This window comes from Leptodactylus fuscus, chromosome 3, assembly GCF_031893055.1.
Source record: "Leptodactylus fuscus isolate aLepFus1 chromosome 3, aLepFus1.hap2, whole genome shotgun sequence".
Taxonomy (NCBI): domain Eukaryota; kingdom Metazoa; phylum Chordata; class Amphibia; order Anura; family Leptodactylidae; genus Leptodactylus; species Leptodactylus fuscus.
This window is the reverse complement of record NC_134267.1, coordinates 230,864,721-230,890,982: the sequence shown is the minus strand read 5'-3', so window position 1 is coordinate 230,890,982 and position 26,262 is coordinate 230,864,721. Positions and strand designations below refer to the sequence as shown.

The 26,262-nt window shown below is 38.3% G+C and overlaps 1 protein-coding gene across 1 annotated transcript in view; it reads left to right on the top strand.

The window, feature by feature from the left end:
* The window catches only part of PKHD1 (PKHD1 ciliary IPT domain containing fibrocystin/polyductin), a 395,316-nt gene that overhangs the window by 130,429 nt on the left and 238,625 nt on the right, over positions 1–26,262 (top strand). Inside the window, exons 36-38 of the mRNA XM_075266923.1 lie at positions 16,653–16,865; positions 24,484–24,691; positions 25,768–25,922. Coding sequence (XP_075123024.1) covers positions 16,653–16,865; positions 24,484–24,691; positions 25,768–25,922 — 576 coding nt within the window. The remainder of the gene's footprint in view (positions 1–16,652; positions 16,866–24,483; positions 24,692–25,767; positions 25,923–26,262) is intronic.

The following is a 26,262-nucleotide window of genomic DNA, read 5'->3' as shown; positions in this document are numbered from 1 at the left end:
AGATAGAAGATGGATCGATATGAAATAAATAACTAGACATATGGGTAGATTAGATAGATTGATAGATAGAGGATAAATAGATACTAAGCTAGATACATAGTTACACAGATAGTTAGAAAGAGTCACATCACAAGGCTTCTTAAGGTTTTTTTTTTGTTGTCTTTATTTAATCAGGTATAAACATAAAATACAGAGTTTCCGCAGATACAACTGACTTAGCTAGATAGATAGGAGATATATGGAATAAATAGATAATTAAATCAATTTGTAAATCAATCATACAAATTTGAGAAATACTACTCATGATAATAAAACAATCCATATTCATATGAATTACAGTAGTAATTATAATAATGACACATTCATACTTCACTGACTAGTAATGAATGATGATAATAATAATAATAATAATATAATACTGCTAATAATCCGGCACATCTGTCCCTATAGATATACTGTAATGCCTCCCTATAACGCAACCACAAATACTGAGTTTATTTTCTGAAACAATTAAAAGTCATCCATTTACTGGAGCAGATGCTAAAAAAAAAGAAAGAAAAATATAATAATAAAAAAAAAAAAAAAAAAGCTCTGGGGATGAAAACACATCCGATCCCACCATCAACAACATCAACGAAAAGTAAAAGGTGTTATATGGTCGAGTGGTTTTATTTTATTGGAAATGGAACATACTTCTCTGTGTACAATTAATCTCTACGCCACATAGTGACTGCACACAAAGAAATCCGCAAGATAAAGGAACGGATCTACGGCCCGAGTCCTGCAACGTGTATATATATATATATATATATATATATATATATATATATATATATTTGTATGTATATCCGCAGAGTCACCCGGGGATACACAAAGAGACGTATAATTTGGGAATATGTATTATTGGAGAGATGTCAGGGAGATAATGCATTTTCAATAACAGGCATCACAAAGGACGGGGCAGGGGTAGGGACTCATTCACACGTTGTGGCCCCGGTTTGTGATGAATTGTTAAGTGTATCATTCAATATTCTAGCAAGTAATGCGCGTCCTCCTCCAATATATTAACCTCCACCATAACCCATTTACAGCTAGATTGTCCTGTAACGATTTCTAATACCCTCACTGGAAGCAACTCCTCTACTCATGCGTTCACGTTCGCCAGCCATCCCCGTCTTCACTGTGGTTGAAAGCTTTTGTATAATTTCAGCCGTATTCAGCCCCGAGGTGTTTTTTGATTTATTCAGGAGCGAAACGGTTAAGAAAAGCAGACGCATCGGCGTGGGGAGCTCGGTGGGAAAATCCGATTTTTAATTCTAATATTTATTTTATTTTATTATTTTTTATTTTTTCACATTAAAATTCTGATCGTATTATTTAATAAAAATAAATTCAATTTAGAATGAATAATTTTGAAAATAAATTAATTTTTTTTTTTTTTAAAGTTACTATTTTTAGTAGATTTTTATTTTCTATGAATAGATTGTTCGGAAACTTTTAGAATTTCTTTTTAAAATAGGGAGGATAAAATGGCCAAGATTGTAAAGGCGTGTACTAGACATTAATAAAATTACAGTATTTTGTAGAATTAAAAAAAAAAAATTAGTTTGTTTTATCTTAGTAGAAAGTAAATAAAAGTGATCATGAGTATGTTATAGAGAAAGAGAAATTTTTTCAGAAATTTTTCAAAAATATTCAGAAATGAAGAAAAAATTACATTTCAATTTTTTTTTTTTGAAAATTTTTGAAAAATTGAAATTTGAAACATTGCTGTTTTTTGGACATTTGGCCCCAAGGGTAGAATCAGTGGTAGGGGGGAGTACAAGGCCACCTACAGTGATGGGGCTGCAGTAAGATAGGTGAGAGGTAGCAGAGGTGTTTTCTATACTACACATGTATAGAGATTGGTAGGGTAGCATAACATTAATAAAAACACTAGGGATTGGTGAGGTATAAAGTAATTAAAGGGATTGTCCAGAAAAAAAATGTACATAGTGATAATGCTCTTTGGAAGTGATTGGGGGTGCAGTACCACAGATGTCCTGTTGATAGAAGTGGCGCTCTTTTTGTAGAAAACATGTTTTTTAGTGTTGAGCGAATAGTATTTGTCGAATACCTCGCTTCCATAGGAATGCGTGTTAGCGGCTGTCAAATATTCATTGCGCTTAACCCCTTGGTGTTCGGCCGCTTACACGCATTTCTGTGGGAGCGAGGTATTCAACAAATACTATTAAAATACTATTTGCTCGACACTAATGTTTTTCAAATCCTAGATAACCCCTTTCAATCAAGGATTGCCCAACCAAGAGCCATCCTGTTATAACTAACAGGGTCTGACAGGAATCCATGATAACTTGTGGACCAGTGGGAAAACCCTACTAATTTTGAGAATGGAGCGGATGGTCACACAGGAACTCTATTTCTGGGATCAGTATGGATCCCAGCCGCCAAACCTTCACCCATCAGAAAGTTATCACCAAACCTGTGGAGAGTAGATATTGTGCTGTCTTGGTTCAAGCTCTTTAAGGACTAAGCATGGGCGGGGACACTCTTGTGTTTGTCCCTCCCCTGCTGAGCCATCACATTAGGTTAACACTTCCTATGACTTTTTCGCATGCTGAGACAAAGTCATTTCATTATCAAAATGTAACGCCTTGAGGCAGATAACATGGGCCCGCGCCATTGGCCTAAGAGCTGCGTCACCTCCCTCTCCCTTCTCATATATGGTATACATAGAGCATGCCCACTAAAATACGTTACACTATTCTTATCCTTATATTCAGGTGTCTGCTACTATATAACATGAGTCAAGATGGCTGCCCTCATAACTCATAAAATTTTTTGAATTTTTAATATTTTTTATTTAATACTAGATTATATTTCTAAATAATAAAAAAAAAATACAAAAAATTAAGAGTGGTAATACATTTACCGTTTTACTGTTCCTTAGTTTTATTAGGCGATCCCCAGACAGAAGCCGTTACAAGCATTGCCCTTGGCATGACGATATGTATTTAGGTATCACCGTGTCCTGCACGGCACACAACATGCTAAACCAGATAAATAATTCACTTGTGTACAGCAAGGAACATATTTTTGGCAGCCGAGAAAAGTTGTTTGTTCCAGATAAGTTTGTAAGCAGATACTCTGAAATTTGAGATAGACCTGTACACCTGCTGCTTAAAGGGATTTTTTAGCCCCAACTACATTATTTATGCTGAAGACCCATCCACGGGATGGGCCATTGGTATCCAATTGTGGGGGTCCAACACATGGTCCGTGCACCGATCAGCTGATCCTACTACCTCTGGGCACCGGAGCCAAAGGAACCCCTGCTCTAATTCAAGTATAACAAAGCCAAGTTTATTTCGGACCATTTTCCACAAGGGCAAAGCAGTGTGATCAGAGGAACGTTGACCATAGAGTGATTGTTGGAGCCAGGCAAGGTTTCTTAGGTATCATCAGGGATCTTCATCAACAACTGGCTCTACTTTTTCTTTGGTGTGGTAAACAAAATGTAGCCTTTGAAGGTCAATTCTGTGGGGGTTAAGGTCTTCTCAGTGGGAGAAGTATGGCCTCATGCACAATGACCAGTAGGCCGAAGTGGTTCTGAGGACCACAGATGAAACTTGGATGACATCCATGTTGCATTGATTTCAATAGGGGTTCCATTCTGATCCATTTTCACAGACTGGGATAGGACGTAATCAATAATTAACGGAACGGAGCATTGGAACACCTCGGACTACACCTAAGCATCAAGTAACCCATTTCTTGCATGTATCCCTTATCCACTAGATAGATGGTTGATGCCTTATTCATGGGGCATCACCACTAAGACCTCCATATGTCACTAGAATAAGTCCCTCTATTCCTCATCACTGAGTGACCTTGTTAAACAGAACATTGGATGGAGCTGTGGTCGATCATCCATGGTAGCTCTCCATTCAAAGTCTAATGGGCTGATGGAAAGGTCCAACTGTGAGGACAATGATGAACTGGAATCAGGACTGATGAGAGTGGTCTTTTGTGAGAATCGACTGCTCAGGAAGTGTTTGACATTGTGGTTCTGGAGTGAGACCATAACATCAATGGACCATACCTCTGGTGGAGAGGGTGGGCAGATGTGACATGGTCAATAAACCATCTTGATAATCTGGATGACAAAACAGAAAACCAAAGTAAGTAAGTCAAGTGGACAACAATGAAGAGCAACGAAGTAGTAGCTTAAGATGTAGAATGAAGTCAATGGAGTAAATAAGTCACCAAGTGAAAATATTTTGACGGTGTTAAGTCTGGAAGCTTCCATCTAAACAATGTTGGGATGAAGACCTCCTCAGCCACTCTCATGTAGCTCTTAGAAGGAACCTGAGGAACTGGACCATGAGCCCTGTGGTGGATAGAATCTACTGTTGGTGGTGGTTTCGCCAATGGCCAACATGAAAGTCAAGACCAGCACCTCCTAAGGATGTTTCGAGCAATTGCATGGATTCGTCAAGACCATAAAGAATCTAGACCATTCTATGGACAAAGGACAGTACTGCTCCGCAATAGTTACGACTTACCAAAGAGTTCATATTGAGGAACCATGTTCAAGAACATAACTAACCCCTAACTATGTGTATACCCGGCCTACATATCGGATTTAGTATATAGAATGGGATTCCTATTAAATAAAGAAGTAATAAGAATTAATAGAAGACTAGAAGGAGAAGTAACTCAAATTAAGAAGGAAACTCGAGGGAATAATCCAGCGAGATCCTGATAATAAGAAACGCGCTAGTGGCAGGTGGTGGGGGCGGATTCTCCATCTTTCATATGCACGACTTTCTGTTACATCTACACGTATCATCTCCAGATTTCCAGTAATGTTATCATAGCTATGCCCAATATAGTCTGACACATGCAAGAGTGTGTGAACCTCTTCAAGGGCTCCGTTACGTGAGCATTTTCTGCATGTATAGTATGCGCCCTCGCCCTACCAGATCTTCACCATAAGGTCATTGCTTCGTAATACATCTGTATATCTAAAACGTTTGTACACCAAGAGTTAACAATGAATTTTGCCCAGGGCAGTAGTAGGATTTACCACTCCCTACTACCTGCCCCAGTGGTCCTTTTGTGAAGAAGATTGTCCATTTCTTCAGTTATTACGGCAGCAATAAGAGGGCAGCTCTAAAGCTTTACAGTGGGGCTACTGGGGCTAGTGAGGAGGACGAAGGAAACCCTAGATGTGAGACGATGACATAGTCTTACAAGCATGGGTGGAGTACGGAAGTAGAAGACAAAGCAGCACCTATGGGACCATTCCCACCGAGATCTAGGGTGCACTTAGTGATAACTATGGAACTGACTGTGCCAAGAGCTAGCCAAGCTTGATACGATTCATCTTTGACCTTTTGGAGGTTTAACCATTTAACCATTCGTACATTAGGGCAATGTCCAAGGGCTCATAGCCATTAAAGTCCTACAACCACTGCTTACTATGAGATAGACAACCAGGTGAACAGTCCACCATTGGCTCCACCAAATATAAGGAGTCGCGGAGAGTCACAGCTAGGAAGTTGTTCTCGATAATTTGACCCACCTCTAAGGTGTGAGGACCTGTGACTATATCATAGATTACACCTGCAGGTTCTCATTCATGGGTCCTTAGTTACGGGTGATGTCCCATTGATGACGTATTGGAAATTGGAGCTCTATTTTTGCCCCATTAATATAAAGGACAACACTCATAGGACTGATGATGGGTCTTTTAGATTTCTGGGAAATTAACGTTCCAGATTTCTGTGTTTAAGGGTTCCCAACTATCATGTGCCATACATATATGTGTCCTGTCATGGCAAGAAAGGTCTTCCATGCTGCCAGGTCCTAGATGTTACAGGACTGGTTATATGATTTATATATGGATGATGTCATGTTAGGATCAGTATGTGATTGGTGAGGTTCCAACACTTGGGATCCTCACAGATCAGACGTGCCTGTTCATGGACTGCCTGTGATCTGTTTCTGCTTCCGCATAGTGTTTGGTGCTCTGAGGGGATTCCATGTACCCGGGGTCACTGCTAAGGTCTGTGCTTGGGCCTCGTTGATGACATGTGAATGCAGAGCGGTATGATGTTACAGAAGAAAGCTAGATGTCATGAGAAGGCCCAAAATAGTTAGGAGAAGGTGAATATGAATGGTTCTTTTTTGGGGGTTTTGATCACTTCCATTGGTCCTCAACCCATTATACTTTGGGGACAAAAGAGACTCCAAAGTATGTAAAATTTCCCTTCTGGCTCTATGCGAACAACGTCAGAGTGAACTAAAGAGGGGGATCACTTTGTCCGAACACAGGATGAAACAAATCTCCTGAGGTTCGCCCATCTTTAGTTATCAGGTAGGGACACTATATGTATAAGAAGATAACCTAACCACAATAAGGACATCATGGCTGGTCAGGAGGACACTATACTATAAGAAGATAACCTGACCACAATAAGGATACCATGGGTGGTTATCAGGAGGGACTCTACATGCTTGAGAAGATAACCTGGCCACAATAAGGACATCATGGCTGGTTATAGGACACTACATGTATGAGAAGATAACCCGACCATAATATGGACATCATGGCTGGTTATCAGGAGGACACTACATGTATGAGAAGATAACCCGACCACAATAAGGACATCATGGCTGGTTATAGGACACTACATGTATGAGAAGATAACCCGACCATAATATGGACATCATGGCGGGTTATCAGGAGGACACTACATGTATGAGAAGATAACCCGACCACAATAAGGACATCATGGCTGGTTATCAGAAGAACACTACATGTAGGAGAAGATAACCTGACCACAATAAGGACATCATGGCTGGTTATCAGAAGAACACCACATGTATGAGAAGATAACCTGACCACAATAAGGACATCATGGCTGGTTATAGGACAGTACATGTATGAGAAGATAACCCGACCACAATAAGGACATCATGGCTGGTTATAGAGCACTACATGTATGAGAAGATAACCTGGGCACAAAAAAAAAGAAAAGCAACAAAATTTGCAACACGAGGCCTCAACCTAAAACTGCAAATTTTGGAATTTATATTTGCAAAAATGTTTAACTTTTAATTTGCAATAAATATAAATCTGGTTATGAGAAACCACTAGAAGGGGAGACAAAATACCCCAATGTTCTGCAGCCCCATCATGAAGCTCCAGTATTGGGCCATCATTTACCCCTGTGCCTCAGTACGAAGTCCGCTTGGAGAAATCCATGTCTGTCTGATCTCGTCTTCCCGTTTCTCGCTCTTACATGTTAATCCGTCGTCTAATTGTCTCACATTCTGAAAACATATTTCACTATTGGCCCCGCAATGTATATCATAACTAACGATTCATGAAGGAATCTCATTTACAAGACGACACATTCCCTTAACCAGCTCTCGCCTCTTCTTATTTAATCTTCTACCCATTTAGAGTCTGTTAAACCGTCAGACATTCGCTCTGTAATCCATAATATAGTTATAACAGGAAGACAGACGCGACATCTCTGGATAATTCATATCGGAAAGAAACGGGGACATAGGCAAGGATAGGAAATAAATAAGTGATATCGCTGCACGAAGATACATAATATACACTAGTATACAAGAAGCTCTTACTGACTGTATATATAGTATACTATAACCCACTACATAGACTAAACTGTATCTACTAACATAGTAACCCCTATGGGTAACTATATATATAATATACGGTAATACTGTCAGTATGCACAATATAACTATTAGGGACTGGTCTGTCTTCAGAAAATTAAGAGGGAATTGTGGCGGACTTCCGACTCAGATTACTCATGTTCCATCCCATGGTGAAATACTGAAGCAGAGCATCGGCCTTCTGCCATGGCTTTCCACCACAAGAATGGCCCTAAATGACTGAGAGTATCTAGCCGCAGACCTGAATCAGCCGCAGCAATCATGGCAACACCGAGCGGCTTGCTTATATTTTCAGGGAAGACTTCCCCTTGTGAATGCACCTTACTTTCCTTTATATGCTAGAATGCAACTACTATTATACTACTCCTATGTGCAAGAATATAACTACTATAATACTGCTCTTATGTACAAGAATATAACTACTATAATACTGCACCCTATGTACAAGAATATAACTACTATAATACTGCTCCTATGTACAAGAATATAACTACTATAATACTGCTCCTATGTACAAGAATATAACTACTATAATACTACTCCTATGTACAAGAATATAACTACTATAATACTGCCTGCTATGTACAAGAATATAACTACTATAATACTGCTCCTATGTACAAGAATATAACTACTATAATACTGCTCCTATGTACAAGAATATAACCACTATAATACTACTCCTATGTACAAGAATATAACTACTATAATACTGCTCCTATGTACAAGAATATAACTACTATAATACTGCTCCTATGTACAAGCATATAACTACTATAATACTACCTCCTATGTACAAGAATATAACTACTATAATACTACCTCCTATATACAAGAATATAACTACTATAATACTACTCCTATGTACAAGAATATAACTACTATAATACTACCTCCTATGTACAAGAATATAACTACTATAATACTGCTCCTATGTACCAGAATATAACTACTATAATACTGCTCCTATGTACAAGAATATAACTACTCAGTGGCGTAACTACCGTGGTAGCAGCAGTAGCAGCTGCCACAGGGCCCGGGACATTAGGGGGCCCGGTGACAGCCGCTACCGCTGCGTTTTTTGATTTTTTTAATAGGCCGTTACTGGCTGGAATTACTCCAGCCGGTAACGGGCCCCATATACTTAACGATCCTGGCAGGGGCCAGAATCGGTAAGTGACACCGCGGGCCCCACAAGCACTGTTATACTCGGGGGTCTTTTCGGACCCCCGATTATAACGATCGGAGGCCCGGAGAGGTAAGAAACATAAAAAACACTGTTACTTACCTCTCCAGGCTCCGCGCAGGCTTCGGCCTACTTGCGTGACGTCATATGACCCGCGACGCAGGGCCCTGTCACATGACGTCCCGGAAAATGGCCGATGGAGAGGAGGGGAGTCGGGAGAAAGGTAATTAAGAGAGTTTTTTATGTTTGCATCCCCTCCTTGGGTCTCCGATTATTATACTCTGGGGTCTGAAAAGACCCCAGAGTATAATAATTGTTCATGGGTGTTCACTATAGGGACATAATACTGTGTACTGAGGCCACTATGGGGCCTAATACTGTGTGCAGGGGCCACTATGGGACATAATACTGTGTGCAGGGGCCACTATGGGGCATAATACTGTGTGCAGGGGCCAATATGGGACTTAATACTGTGTGCAGGGGCCACAATACTGTGTGCAGGGGCCACTAAGGGGCCACAATACTGTGTGCAGGGACCAATATAGTGTGTGCAGAAATACGCGGGGGGGGGTGGCGGTGGTGGTAGGGGTCAGTTGGCCGAGGTCTTCAGCATCGGTCGGAGGGGGGGGCATGTCAAAATTTCACCACGGGGCCCCGCCATTCCTAGTTACGCCACTGTAACTACTATAATACTAACTCCTATGTACAACAATATAACTACTATAATACTACTCCTATGTACAAGAATATAACTACTATAATACTACTCCTATGTACAAGAATATAACTACTATAATACTACTCCTATGTACAAGAATATAACTACTATAATACTGCCCCCTATGTACAAGAATATAACTACTATAATACTGCTCTTATGTACAAGAATATAACTACTATAATACTGCTCTTATGTACAAGAATATAACTACTATAATACTACTCCTATATCTTAGTACTGTATATAACTACTATAATACTACCTCCTATGTACAAGAATATAATTACTATAATACAGCCCCTATGTACAAGAATATAACTACTATAATACTGCTCCTATGTACAAGAATATAACTACTATAATACTACTCCTATATCTTAGTACTGTATATAACTACTATAATACTACCTCCTATGTACAAGAATATAACTACTATAATACTGCTCCTATGTACAAGAATATAACTACTATAATACTGTTCCTATGTACAAGAATATAACTACTATAATACTGCTGCTATGTACAAGAATATAACTACTATAATACTACCTCCTATGTACAAGAATATAGCTACTATAATACTACTCCTATGTATAAGAATATAACTACTATAATACTGCTGCTATGTACAAGAATATAACTTCTATAATACTACCTCCTATGTACAAGAATATAACTACTATAATACTGCTGCTATGTACAAGAATATACTATAATACTACCTCCTATGTACAAGAATGTAACTACTATAATACTGCTCCTATGTACAAGAATATAACTACTATAATACTGCTCCTATGTACAAGAATATAACTACTATAATACTGCTCCTATGTACAAGAATATAACTACTATAATACTGCTCTATGTACAAGAATATAACTACTATAATACTGCCCCCTATGTACAAGAATATATCTATAATAATACTGCTCCTATGTACAAGAATATAACTACTATAATACTGCTCCTATGTACAAGAATATAACTACTATAATACTGCTCCTATGTACAAGAATATAACTACTATAATACTGCTCCTATGTACGAGAATATAACTACTATAATACTGCTCCTATGTACAAGAATATAACTACTATACTACCCCCTATGTACAAGAATATAACTACTATAATACTGCTCCTATGTACGAGAATATAACTACTATAATACTGCTCCTATGTACAAGAATATAACTACTATACTACCCCCTATGTACAAGAATATAACTACTATAATACTGCTCCTATGTACAAGAATATAACTACTATAATACTGCTCCTATGTACAAGAATATAACTACTATAATACTGCTCCTATGTACAAGAATATAACTACTATAATACTGCTCCTATGTACAAGAATATAACTACTATAATACTACCTCCTATGTACAAGAATATAACTACTATAATACTGCTCCTATGTACAAGAATATAACTACTATAATACTGCTCCTATGTACAAGAATATAACTACTATAATACTGCTCCTATGTACAAGAATATAACTACTATAATACTACTCCTATGTACAAGAATATAACTACTATAATACTACTCCTATGTACAAGAATATAACTAATATAATACTGCTCCTATGTACAAGAATATAACTACTATAATACTACCTCCTATATATTTATTGCTGTTATTATCAGACATCTTACAACCCTTTAGCATCCGAGTATTGCAGATAATAAATAAGTAAACAAATAATTAACCACGTATAATCTTCATCACACCATACGAGATGAATCAGGCGGTATAATAAAGCGTTACATATTAGGATTAGAAGTTGCTGTGTGTTACGGTATATACGGTATTATCTGTGTTTGTTTTCCTCCACGATAACAATAGTTGATTGATTTTTTTATAAAATTATCTGAGGTTGCTTGTAGGACATTGCAAGGTTTCTCACAGCGCTGTAGCAAACAATTTAAGGGTCAGTGCTAAGCGCTGGAGGCGTATTTGGTTTTGGCTTTTTAGAGACGGGGTCAAGTCCTCTGGAGCTGGAAGGATCCGCTCCTCTGTAAAGCCTCGGCCTTGTCTATTTATTCTAAGTTAAGTGTGCGGAGTGTATGTTTGGAGAAGTAGCGCTGATACGTCTTGTCTTTCTGCCTGCCTTGTTTTGATAATGGGGCTTGTAAATTTATATATGACCGTGTCCTCTTAATGCAATCTATCATCTGAGCCAAGTGACTCTTGGCAAGGTAGAGGATTTTCTAAATAAGTTATTTTAGTTTTTTTTTCAGAACTGTTTTAAATTTGTGATGACTTTATAATGGTGTTTATATCTGACTATTAAGATAATACATGGCCATATACTGTAAGATATTACGGAGATGCTAAGTATCCCTTAAAGGGGAAGCAACCTCATGTACAGTATTTTCATTGTTAAAACGGAGTATTATGTCTGTTGTCAAAGATGCCTTTTAGATGGGCCCTACATCTATTTGCAAAACAGTTATATTCTTGTACATAGGAGCAGTATTATAGTAGTTATATTCTTGTACATAGGAGCAGTATTATAGTACTTATATTCTTGTACATAGGAGGTAGTATTATAGTAGTTATATTCTTGTACATAGGAGCAGTATTATAGTACTTATATTCTTGTACATAGGAGGTAGTATTATAGTAGTTATATTCTTGTACATGGGAGTAGTATTATAGTAGTTATATTCTTGTACATAGGAGCAGTATTATAGTAGTTATATTCTTGTATATAGGAGCAGTATTATAGTAGTTATATTCTTGCACATAGGAAGTAGTATTATAGTAGTTATATTCTTGTACATAGGAGCAGTATTATAGTAGTTATATTCTTGTACATAGGGGCAGTATTATAGTAGTGATATTCTTGTATATAGGAGTAGTATTATAGTAGTTATATTCTTGTACATAGGCGGTAGTATTATAGTAGTTATATTCTTGTACATAGGAGCAGTATTATAGTAGTTATATTCTTGTACATAGGGGCAGTATTATAGTAGTTATATTCTTGTATATAGGAGTAGTATTATAGTAGTTATATTCTTGTACATAGCCGGTAGTATTATAGTAGTTATATTCTTGTACATAGGAGTAGTATTATAGTAGTTATATTCTTGTACATAGGGGCAGTATTATAGTAGTTATATTCTTGTACATAGGAGTAGTATTATAGTAGTTATATTCTTGTACATAGGAGTAGTATTATAGTAGTTATATTCTTGTACATAGGAGTAGTATTATAGTAGTTATATTCTTGTACATAGAGCAGTATTATAGTAGTTATATTCTTGTACATAGGAGCAGTATTATAGTAGTTATATTCTTGTACCTAGGAGTAGTATTATAGTAGTTATATTCTTGTACATAGGAGCAGTATTATAGTAGTTATATTCTTGTACATAGGAGTAGTACTATAGTAGTTATATTCTTGTACATAGGAGCAGTATTATAGTAGTTATATTCTTGTACATAGGAGTAGTATTATAGTAGTTATATTCTTGTACATAGGAGTAGTATTATAGTAGTTATATTCTTGTACATAGGAGCAGTATTATAGTAGTTATATTCTTGTACATAGGAGCAGTATTATAGTAGTTATATTCTTGTACATAGGAGTAGTATTATAGTAGTTATATTCTTGTACATAGGAGTAGTATTATAGTAGTTATATTCTTGTATATAGGAGCAGTATTATAGTAGTTATATTCTTGTACATAGGAGTAGTATTATAGTAGTTATATTCTTGTACATAGGAGTAGTATTATAGTAGTTATATTCTTGTACATAGGAGTAGTATTATAGTAGTTATATTCTTGTATATAGGAGGCAGTATTATAGTAGTTATATTCTTGTACATAGGAGCAGTATTATAGTAGTTATATTCTTGTACATAGGAGGTAGTATTATAGTAGATATATTCTTGTACATAGGAGGTAGTATTATAGTAGTTATATTCTTGTACATAGGAGCAGTATTATAGTAGTTATATTCTTGTACATAGGAGGTAGTATTATAGTAGATATATTCTTGTACATAGGAGTAGTATTATAGTAGTTATATTCTTGTACATAGGAGTAGTATTATAGTAGTTATATTCTTGTACATAGGAGTAGTATTATAGTAGTTATATTCTTGTACATAGAGCAGTATTATAGTAGTTATATTCTTGTACATAGGGGCAGTATTATAGTAGTTATATTCTTGTACATAGGAGTAGTATTATAGTAGTTATATTCTTGTACATAGGAGTAGTATTATAGTAGTTATATTCTTGTACATAGGAGTAGTATTATAGTAGTTATATTCTTGTACATAGAGCAGTATTATAGTAGTTATATTCTTGTACATAGGAGCAGTATTATAGTAGTTATATTCTTGTACCTAGGAGTAGTATTATAGTAGTTATATTCTTGTACATAGGAGCAGTATTATAGTAGTTATATTCTTGTACATAGGAGTAGTACTATAGTAGTTATATTCTTGTACATAGGAGCAGTATTATAGTAGTTATATTCTTGTACATAGGAGTAGTATTATAGTAGTTATATTCTTGTACATAGGAGTAGTATTATAGTAGTTATATTCTTGTACATAGGAGCAGTATTATAGTAGTTATATTCTTGTACATAGGAGCAGTATTATAGTAGTTATATTCTTGTACATAGGAGTAGTATTATAGTAGTTATATTCTTGTACATAGGAGTAGTATTATAGTAGTTATATTCTTGTATATAGGAGCAGTATTATAGTAGTTATATTCTTGTACATAGGAGTAGTATTATAGTAGTTATATTCTTGTACATAGGAGTAGTATTATAGTAGTTATATTCTTGTACATAGGAGTAGTATTATAGTAGTTATATTCTTGTATATAGGAGGCAGTATTATAGTAGTTATATTCTTGTACATAGGAGCAGTATTATAGTAGTTATATTCTTGTACATAGGAGGTAGTATTATAGTAGATATATTCTTGTACATAGGAGGTAGTATTATAGTAGTTATATTCTTGTACATAGGAGCAGTATTATAGTAGTTATATTCTTGTACATAGGAGCAGTATTATAGTAGTTATATTCTTGTACATAGGAGCAGTATGATAGTAGTTATATTCTTGTACATAGGAGTAGTATTATAGTAGTTATATTCTTGTACATAGGAGTATTATTATAGTAGTTATATTCTTGTACATAGGAGTAGTATTATAGTAGTTATATTCTTGTACATAGGAGAAGTATTATAGTAGTTATATTCTTGTATATAGGAGGCAGTATTATAGTAGTTATATTCTTGTACATAGGAGTAGTATTATAGTAGTTATATTCTTGTACATAGGAGTAGTATTATAGTAGTTATATTCTTGTACATAGGAGTAGTATTATAGTAGTTATATTCTTGTACATAGAGCAGTATTATTGTAGTTATATTCTTGTACATAGGAGCAGTATTATAGTAGTTATATTCTTGTACATAGGAGTAGTATTATAGTAGTTATATTCTTGTACATAGGAGCAGTATTATAGTAGTTATATTCTTGTACATAGGAGCAGTATTATAGTAGTTATATTCTTGTACATAGGAGCAGTTTTATAGTAGTTATATTCTTGTACATAGGAGCAGTATTATAGTAGTTATATTCTTGTACATAGGAGTAGTATTATAGTAGTTATATTCTTGTACATAGGAGTAGTATTATAGTAGTTATATTCTTGTATATAGGAGCAGTATTATAGTAGTTATATTCTTGTACATAGGAGCAGTATTATAGTAGTTATATTCTTGTACATAGGAGGTAGTATTATAGTAGATATATTCTTGTACATAGGAGGTAGTATTATAGTAGTTATATTCTTGTACATAGGAGCAGTATTATAGTAGTTATATTCTTGTACATAGGAGGTAGTATTATAGTAGATATATTCTTGTACATAGGAGTAGTATTATAGTAGTTATATTCTTGTACATAGGAGCAGTATTATAGTAGTTATATTCTTGTACATAGGAGCAGTATTATAGTAGTTATATTCTTGTACATAGGAGTAGTATTATAGTAGTTATATTCTTGTACATAGGAGTAGTATTATAGTAGTTATATTCTTGTACATAGGAGCAGTATTATAGTAGTTATATTCTTGTACATAGGAGTAGTATTATAGTAGTTATATTCTTGTATATAGGAGGCAGTATTATAGTAGTTATATTCTTGTATATAGGAGGTAGTATTATAGTAGTTATATTCTTGTATATAGGAGGTAGTATTATAGTAGTTATATTCTTGTACATAGGAGCAGTATTATAGTAGTTATATTCTTGTACATAGGAGGTAGTATTATAGTAGTTATATTCTTGTACATAGGAGCAGTATTATAGTAGTTATATTCTTGTACATAGGAGCAGTATTATAGTAGTTATATTCTTGTACATAGGAGTAGTATTATAGTAGTTATATTCTTGTACATAGGAGTAGTATTATAGTAGTTATATTCTTGTACATAGGAGTAGTATTATAGTAGTTATATTCTTGTACATAGGAGTAGTATTATAGTAGTTATATTCTTGTACATAGGAGGTAGTATTATAGTAGTTATATTCTTGTGTATATTGGTAATATTGCAGCCCATTTTTGCTTGGAGTGAAATATAATATAACTGCTCTAGTTGACATAACCCTCCTGTACTCTTCAGCTGAGGTCACATCTGCGTTGGTTTCACTGTTGGAGACTCTGCTGCAGAAACTGCCAGAAATTGCTGAAGATAAATGTCCTGCACTGAGCTGTGCACATATGTGAACCTAGGCTTAGACTCTTTTCACACAACTATACTTCATGACCTATTGCTGTTTCTGGTCCAGCATGTGCTACCTCTTATGGATGAGATACACATCTTTGTTTGGCTGACGCATCTTGTCCCTGTCCTAATAGGCCAGATGTAATGGATAATAATAATAATAATAATAATAATAATAATAAATATTAGTTATTAGCTAAAACAGACAAACAAACCAAAAAATCTGAGAATTTTCCTGATTTTTTTTCCCAGGTGGTAGACTGATGTTGGTCGGCTCAGGCTTCGTCCATCTCCGGGCTCATTATATACTGATTTCGGATGGCGGTGAACTTGTTGTTGGCTCCTCCTCTCAATCATTTAAAGGGAAAGCAACCATCACTCTATACGGGAGCGCCTATACTGCCCCACTACATCCATACGGGGTAAAGTTCCTCAGTATTCGGAATGCTTCTATTTCCGTACATGGTGAGTCTTTTAGTTCCTTGGTCTCCTAGGTTGTGTTTATTGTCCTCTTTTCGGGGTGCCATCTTCCCTCTCCAGGTTTTGGGTTGGTTGATAAGTCTGATGTGGCTGCTGAATCTGCATAAACTGTGGTGCAACATAGTCATAGAATTCTGGATGCAGCTCTAGATGTGATTAGAGCAAACCATACATGAATGTGATACAGCTAGCCATGTGGCATGAGACCTTAGGTCACGTCTGACTGTAACATGAACATTACCTACTGATTGTGCTAAAGGGCAAAAAGCAGAATTCTGGATGCAGCTCTAGATGTGACTAGAGCATATCATAAATTCCATAAATTCATGTGATACACGTAGCCATGTTCAAGAATCCTTACATCACCTCGGACTATTAAAAGTAGAGGACTTACTGCCCGTCCTAAAGGGCAACCAGCAGAATTGTGAATGCAGCTCTAGATGTGACTAGAGCATATCATAAATCCATGTGATACACGTAGCCATGTTCAAGAATCCTTAGATCACCTCGGACTATTAAATGTCAAGGACTTACTGCCTGTCCTAAAGGGCAACCAGCAGAATGGTGAATGCAGCTCTAGAGGTGAACAGAGCAAACCATCATTTGATGCAATACAGTACTCAGGTCACTTATTTGATCAGAGATTTACTCATTGTCCAACCTAAAGGGCAGCAAACTGAATTGTGACAGCAGCTCTAGAGGTGAATAGAGCAAACTATAAATTCATGGGATCCAGGCTGCCATGTGCACGATCCCTTAGGTGACATATCCTACTTTGAAACTTAGATAATTCACCCTATGCCTTAAAAAGTCAAACAGCAGAATTCTGAATGCAGCTTTAGAGGTGAATAGAGCAAACCACAATTTGATGCAATACAGTTAGCCAAGTGCATGAGCCTTTACGTCAGGTGTCTGATCATGAAACATGGATTCTTTATTGTCCGTCCTAGCGGAATTGTGAATGCAGCTCTAGATGTGACTAGAGCATATCATAAATTCAAGTGTTACACATAGAGGACTTACTGTCCGTCCTAAAGGGAAACTAGCGTCATTGTGAATGCAGCTCTAGATGTGACTAGAGCATATCATAAATTCGAGTGCTACACATAAAGGATTTACTGCCCGTCCTAAAGAGAAACTAGCAGAATTGTGAATGCAGCTCTAGAGGTGAATAGAGCACACTATAAATGAATGTGAATCAGATGATCCAGGTGGCATATCTTACTCGCAAATGTAGCTCATTCACCCTATGCCATAAAAGTCAAACAGCAGAATTTTGAATGCAGCTCTAGATGTGAATAGAGCAAACCAATATTTATTGCAATACAGTTAGCCAAGTGCATTAGCCCTTACGTCACTTATCCGATCACGAAACATCCATTCTTTATCGCAGAATTCTGAACGCAGCTCTAGCTGCGATTAGAGAAAACTTTAAATCCAGCGCAGAATGAATCCGTCTGCAACCTTGCGGCACACGGCTATCCAGCAGCCTTGAAGGAGTTAATCCTTCCTTCATCCCCTTTACTCTCTACGGAGATCTCAGCAGGCGAGCCCCCTGCACGGACACGTCTCGCTGTACCCGTTTCCAGCTTTTTCTGGAATTCCTCTCAATTTGAGAAATTTGTAGCAGCCCTCCCGCTCTCTGAATTCGATTACCGCACCTATACAAACACGAGGCGTTATCATTATCGGGAAAATTGCGGATCTCTAAACAATAGATTAGACTAAGAGATACCAGCCGCACCGTGCGCGCCGGGCCGCGGGAACAAAGGGCTAATTTGCCATATGATCCTGTTAAAAAAAAAAATTCCAATTTTTTTTTTTTTTGTTCGGCCCTCGCTGGATGGCTACAATTAGCGATCATTGAAAACACTTGCGCCGTCTACGGTTTACCATTCAGCTAGCGAACGACTCTACAGTATGAAACGCAATCGCTCGCCGCTGGTTCTCATTTCCAGACCATTCGGGGTCCGCGGCATTAGAACAAATTGGAGAGCATGTCCGTGTTATTTTTTTTTTTTCTTATCTTCTTATCGCGGTTCCCGATCGTTTAAATAAACAAACACGCCTTGAAATTCTCGGATCGCGGAAGAACGAAAAAATTTTGAAACTTTTTTTTTGGGAAAGTTAAAAATATTCCACCGCCATGCTTGATTTGCGAGCCGTGTCAGCTGTCTCCTTTGATATGTTAATGCCAGTTACGGAAAAAAAAAAAAAAAAAAAAAAAAAAAAAAATTTTTCGCAAAAATCCCAGAATCCTTAGGGTGAGTGGCAGGCCCAGTACTGGGGTGGTCGTGACGCTTTGGGAAAATTTCTGATTTTTTTTGTCGTTGCCTACGGCGAAGTGCAGCCCTGCTGCCAATCAGGGCGCTCCGCCCGTGACGCGGCTGCCAATCAGATGTCACTTTAGAGCAGCGTTCTTTTTTGCAGGAAGGGAATGGGGAATAGTTGACAGTTTAATCACGGCCCCCCGACTCCGACTTATTGATTTACGTGCTAAGGAAATTTATCACTGTCTCCGTTTCAGGTTTTTCTCCGCACGATAAGTGACAAGGCGCGCGGCCTCGTATCAATAGCAATTTCCAGGGCCCTAAATATCATCTATTCCGCCGCTTCTTTTTATCTGTCTTGAGAAAAGCTGGGTGAAAACCAAAATGGCCGCCATTGCTATTTCATGAGGCGGCCACCCAGCTTTCCTAGGCTCCGTAGGAGAGATTTGCCATGTCCTGATTGGCCTGTAAGAAATTGCAAATTTTTTCTCAAGTTGGGATTTTTTGGAAAAATTTGCAGCCTCAAGTCTCTTGTGGGACAAAAAAAAAAAAAAAAAGTCAGTGTATAACTGGGAAAAATTTTGACTTTCAGGAGACAGGGAAAGTTGGGTGGCGACTAATATGGCTGCCATTACAGTTTTATACTGAAAGTGACCCAGACTGTTCACATACCTTAGTGGTTGATTTATAGGGTGATATGGCATAGAAGGATGCGTCGGTATTTGATTACGTTGACGTTTGACGTTCGGGATCCAGGGAAAGCTGTGTGTGGACTAATATTACTGCAATTAGAGCTTTAATGAGGAATGCGACCCAGCTTTTCCAAACCCCTTAGTAGTTGATCTGTTTATCTATGTAGCGATATGGCATCAGTGGCCAGATAAGCAAATGTGACTTCCAGGAGAAAGGGAAAGCTGGGTGACCACCAATATGGCTGCATTTACATCATCTGTAGCTACCACCTAGCTTTCCTTTACTCTGTTAACAGCAATTAGTGATCTGCTTTACAGCATAGTCATGGCCATAGGCAGCAATAGACTGGAGCCGACTCATTGAGGATTATGGGAGAGATTTCTAGACATGTTCTGTGCAGAGAGTTGTGACATCATCTATTCTCAGTAGGGATGGGTGTTATCTATAGAGGTGTTATCTTCCGTTACAATCACGTCCGCTGCTGCTATATTGATGAACCTCTAAAGAATTGTCAACCGGCTGTCTATTATTAGGTTTAGTGGCCAGAGTGAAAATTGCAGGATATAGTGTTATAATATGAAAAAAAAAAAATGTAATAAAATCTTGATGTAAAAATTGACTCCAAGGGTACGTTTACGTGGCGGAAAATCAAGAAAAATTCCTCTTCACTTTCTGTTGCCGTTTTCCGGCCGCGGGCAACCCTCAATGGGATACCGATATAGGGCATCATCTATTGTCAGTAGGGATGTAATGATGGGTGTTATCTATAGAGGTGTCATCTTCCATTACAATCATGTCCGTTGCTGCTATAAAAAGGAACCTCTAAAGAATTGTCAAGCGGCCGTCTATTATTAGGCTTAGTGGCCAGGGTGAAAATTGCAGGATATAGTGTTATAATATGAAAAATAAATTTTTAATTTTTAAAATAAAATCTTGATGTAAAAATTGACTCTAAGGGTACGTTTACATGGAGGAAAATCAAGAAAAATTCCTCTTCACTTTCTGTTGCAGTTTTCCGGCCGCGGGCAACCCTCAATGGGATACCGATATAGGGCATCATCTATTGTCAGTAGGGATGTAATGATGGGTGTTATCTATAGAGGTGTCATCTTCCGTTACAATCATGTCCGTTGCTGCTATAATAATGAACCTCTAAAGAATTGTCAAGCGGCCGTCTATTATTAGGCTTAGTGGCCAGAGTGAAAATTGCAGGATATAGTGTTATAACATGAAAAATTTTAAAAAAAATTTAAAATAAAATCTTGATGTAAAAATTGACTCTAAGGGTATGTTTACGTGGCGGAAAATCAAGAAAAATTCCTCTTCACTTTCTGTTGCCGTTTTCCGGCCGCGGGCAACCCTCAATGGGCTACCGATATAGGGCATCAGTATTCCATTGCGACTTTTCGGTGGTGATTTGGCCCAGAGGAGGAAGCCTAACCACTTGGAGTCTCGAGCTGCGGAATCCGTGGCGGAATCAGTTGCAGGATTCTAATCTGTCCCCAAAACCGCGGCAAATTCCTCTTTGTGAACTCACCCTAAAAGGCTAATGCAAGACTGATTCACACCCGGGACAGTTAAAGCTTCCATTCCGGCGTCCGTTCCCTTTAAGGCCGTCCAAATAATCTCGACGCTGGGCTTTTCTGATTTCCCATTTTTCTTTTGTGAGGGCGATTATTTTCCCGATGCCGTAATGTGCAGCGGAGCGGAGTCAGACAGACAAGACGGAGCGAAACTTTGTATTCTGCCGGCAATTAAGATCAGTCTTGTACATTATTTCTGCCCCTCCCGGGATATGTAAATCCCCTTAAACTTCTCCCCCCCTCCCCCCTCTCCGTAATTTGCAGCGAATGTTAGAGAGACCTAAATATCCGAGCGGAACATGTTACAAATGAGAAAATATCGACTTCTCAATTACTCACTCGGTGATCACTTGCACAACTTTTCTTTCGCGAGCTTTTTACAATTCTCCCTTCCTCCGGGGTCGTTTGTTTCTTCGGCAAATTGTCCAGAATTGGTCATAATCGGGCACATGCTCAATGTTGTGTAACAGACATCTTCCCATTAACAATAATGCGTAATTCAATTGACAGCGATGAAAATTTACCTAGCAATATGTTGCCGTTATAGCCAACTGCTCTTAGCATCTAAACGATCCTTTCAGCATGTCTTCGGATTCCTGCAGGCGAATATTCCTTGTCTCATTCAATAGCGCCATAGATTAAGTGGCAATAATGTAAAAATGGTGCCAGCTGTATGCGGGGGAAACATGGAGGAGGAGAAGAGAAAAGTGCTTGTGTGCGATACGTGACGGAACGCAGGTAACGGGGGAGAGAGGGCTCCTCATTGTTCTCCTGACGAAATGGCAGATACAAGATGGAGCGTCTGTTTTTGGGCTTTCGTTGACCCGTTCCTGTAGGTCTCACGCACATGGTGGGGTCATGGATGTGGAGGCTGTGCAAGGCCCGGAACACCCTATAAACATAGACCCAGTGTATGTGGCCTGCCCATTAAATACTTAATAGCCCCATACAGCCGTCAGTGGGTCATAGTCGCAGAATAGTGAGTGCAGCTCTGGAGTATAATACAGGATAAGTAATGTAATGTATGTACACAGTGACTGTACCAGCAGAATAGTGAGCACAGCTCTGGAGTATAATACAGGATGTAACTCAGGATCAGTACAGGATAAGTAATGTAATGTATGTACACAGTGACTGCACCAGCAGAATAGTGAGCGCAGCTCTGGAGTATAATACAGGATGTAACTCAGGATCAGTACAGGATAAGTAATGTAACGTATGTACACAGTGACTGAACCAGCAGAATAGTGAGCGCAGCTCTGGAGTATAATACAGGATAAGTAATGTAATGTATGTATACAGTGACTGTACCAGCAGAATAGTGAGCGCAGCTCTGGAGTATAATACAGGATGTAACTCAGGATCAGTACAGGATAAGTAATGTAATGTATATACACAGTGACTGTATCAGCAGAATAGTGAGTGCAGCACTGGAGTAAAATACAAGATGTAACTCAGGATCAGTACAGGATAAGTAATGTAATGTATGTATACAGTGACTGTACCAGCAGAATAGTGAGCGCAGCTCTGGAGTATAATACAGGATGTAACTCAGGATCAGTACAGGATAAGTAATGTAATGTATGTACACAGTGACTGTACCAGCAGAATAGTGAGTGCAGCTCTGGAGTATAACACAGGATAAGTAATGTAATGTATGTACACAGTGACTGCACCAGCAGAATAGTGAGTGCAGCTCTGGAGTATAATACAGGATAAGTAATGTAATGTATGTACACAGTGACTGCACCAGCAGAATAGTGAGTGCAGCTCTGGAGTATAATACAGGATAAGTAATGTAATGTATGTACACAGTGACTGCACCAGCAGAATAGTGAGTGCAGCTCTGGAGTATAATACAGGATAAGTAATGTAATGTATGTACACAGTGACTGTACCAGCAGAATAGTGAGCGCAGCTCTGGAGTATAATACAGGATGTAACTCAGGATCAGTACAGGATAAGTAATGTAATGTATATACACAGTGACTGTATCAGCAGAATAGTGAGTGCAGCACTGGAGTAAAATACAAGATGTAACTCAGGATCAGTACAGGATAAGTAATGTAATGTATGTATACAGTGACTGTACCAGCAGAATAGTGAGCGCAGCTCTGGAGTATAATACAGGATGTAACTCAGGATCAGTACAGGATAAGTAATGTAATGTATGTACACAGTGACTGTACCAGCAGAATAGTGAGTGCAGCTCTGGAGTATAACACAGGATAAGTAATGTAATGTATGTACACAGTGACTGCACCAGCAGAATAGTGAGTGCAGCTCTGGAGTATAATACAGGATAAGTAATGTAATGTATGTACACAGTGACTGCACCAGCAGAATAGTGAGTGCAGCTCTGGAGTATAATACAGGATAAGTAATGTAATGTATGTACACAGTGACTGCACCAGCAGAATAGTGAGTGCAGCTCTGGAGTATAATACAGGATAAGTAATGTAATGTATGTACACAGTGACTGTACCAGCAGAATAGTGAGCGCAGCTCTGGAGTATAATACAGGATGTAACTCAGGATCAGTACAGGATAAGTAATGTAATGTATGTACACAGTGACTGTACCAGCAGAATCATGAGCGCAGCTCTGGAGTATAATACAGGATGTAACTCAGGATCAGTACAGGATAAGTAATGTAATGTATGTACACAGTGACTGTACCAGCAGAATAGTGAGTGCAGCTCTGGAGTATAATACAGGATGTAACTCAGGATCAGTACAGGATAAGTAATGTCCCTACCAAAACCAGTTTTCCAATGACAGAGAAAATGCCTCGGAGCAGTGTCAGACTGGCCCATCAGAATATCAAATCTGAAGTGTATTACAGTCTATTTTCTAGGGATTGTTGGGGAGTAGTTTCCCCGAAGCATTTTATCTGGTGGGTCCAGAAAACCTCAGTATGACCCTGCCTCTAATACTACCAAAATTTCCCCCACAACAAGCACTATGACCCAGTGACGGCCGCGATACTCTTGTATGGGCCTGTGGGATGCATTGGGGCTCAAGAGTGTCCTTTGACTTCTATCCAATTTCTTTCAGGTTGGGTCCCAAAGTTCATTTCTACACACCTGTCTTACCCGGCTAGAGCCAATGACTCACAGCTGACTGTAATGGACCCTATTGACTGGCATGTTGGGGATCAGTTTGTCCTATGTGGAGCCAGTTTTCATGACCACATTAAACAAGAAGAGGTCTTGACCATCGTGAATGTTAATGGTACACGCATTTCTGTCAGTCCGCCTTTGAGGTGAGTCCACGCATTATTCTTTATGTAGTTGATGAAGGTCTAGAGATTGGTTCATGTTCGGTAGAGTCATCCAAGTCTTCTCCATGTGAACAATGGAGTAGGTCTGGGCAAGGCATCTGGAGACATCATGACATCATGTGTCCCAGGGTAGCCTAGAGGCTTCTGGACCGTCGCAGAGTTTGTTGCCCAGTATCATCACTTCTACACCACATACCACCAATAACAGTCATGGATTTTCCCAAAAACGACCACAATGCCCCTATGGTTGGCCACCATACCACCATGATGTCTCAATGTCACAATGTCCCCTAAAAGTACATAATTCCATCCAAGACAGTCACAATTCCCCCAAGACACTGTCCCAATGACAGCAAGAGATTGCCATCACCACAATCACAGTGCCCATATGAGAGCCACAATATCCCCACTACAATCACAATACCAACGATGGCTCCCAATACATCAACAATACCCCATAACAGCCACAATGTTCCCACGATGTCTCTTATATCCCTGTGATAGCCGCAATACTACATGACAGTCACAATGCCCCTGAAAAACCATAATGCCATCCAAGACAGCCACAATGTCCCACCGCGACAATCACAGTGCTCCAATGAGAGCCGTACAATCACAATACCAATGATGGTTGCCAATACTTCAATAATGCTCCCGTGTACAACAACAGAGCCCCAGCAACAATCACAATGCCCCCATGACAATAACGAAATTCCAAAAAAGACACAATGCCTCTACCACAACGACAATACCGCCATGAAAAATACAATTCCTCCGCAACGGCCACAATGGCCCATTGGTAGCTACGAAGCCTTATAATAGTCACCGTTAAAATGTTACCTTCCATAATAGACACAACGCCATCCCGCCATCCACAATATCCCATAAACATAGGTGTCTTGAAGTCACAAATCCTTGACAAAGGTCAATTGCAAAAAATCAGGGCCACTTTTGGAAGTGTTGGTAGATTACGGAAAAGCTCGACTTGGGCGTGGTACAATAGTCCGGGGTAATGGATGATACTTGTTTATACACCCAAATGGTTTTCCATATTGCAGATACACCTATGATATCCTAGTTCAGCCCATCGGGGGAGGGGATGTCTCTTTCAGGCCTATGGTGGCCCTGTTAAGCCGAGACATTACTATACAAGGGAACTTAACAGATGAGTATACCAACCGTCAGGAGCGATGTCAGGACGCGGGAATCTCAGGTCAGTATTCACACCCTTTAATTATACCAAACATATTAGAAAGTCCTGTAACAGTATGGCACAGGGAGAGAAAAAGTGAATTTCCATGAAAACTAAAATTTGAGACCATTGGTGGTGTTCACAAGGAATTTGATGACAAATCTGCCTCAATTTCCTCCTGAAATCTGCCTCCTATTCAATGGAATGGGGGGCAGTAGCTGATTTGGTCAGATAGTAGAAAAGTTACGTGTCCTGTTCGTACTTCAGACAGATTCCACCAGAGAAATCTCATTGATATGAATGGGAGGTGGAAAATACACTTTTTGTGTCGGGGTAGAATTGGATGCGGAGTTTGTCAAAA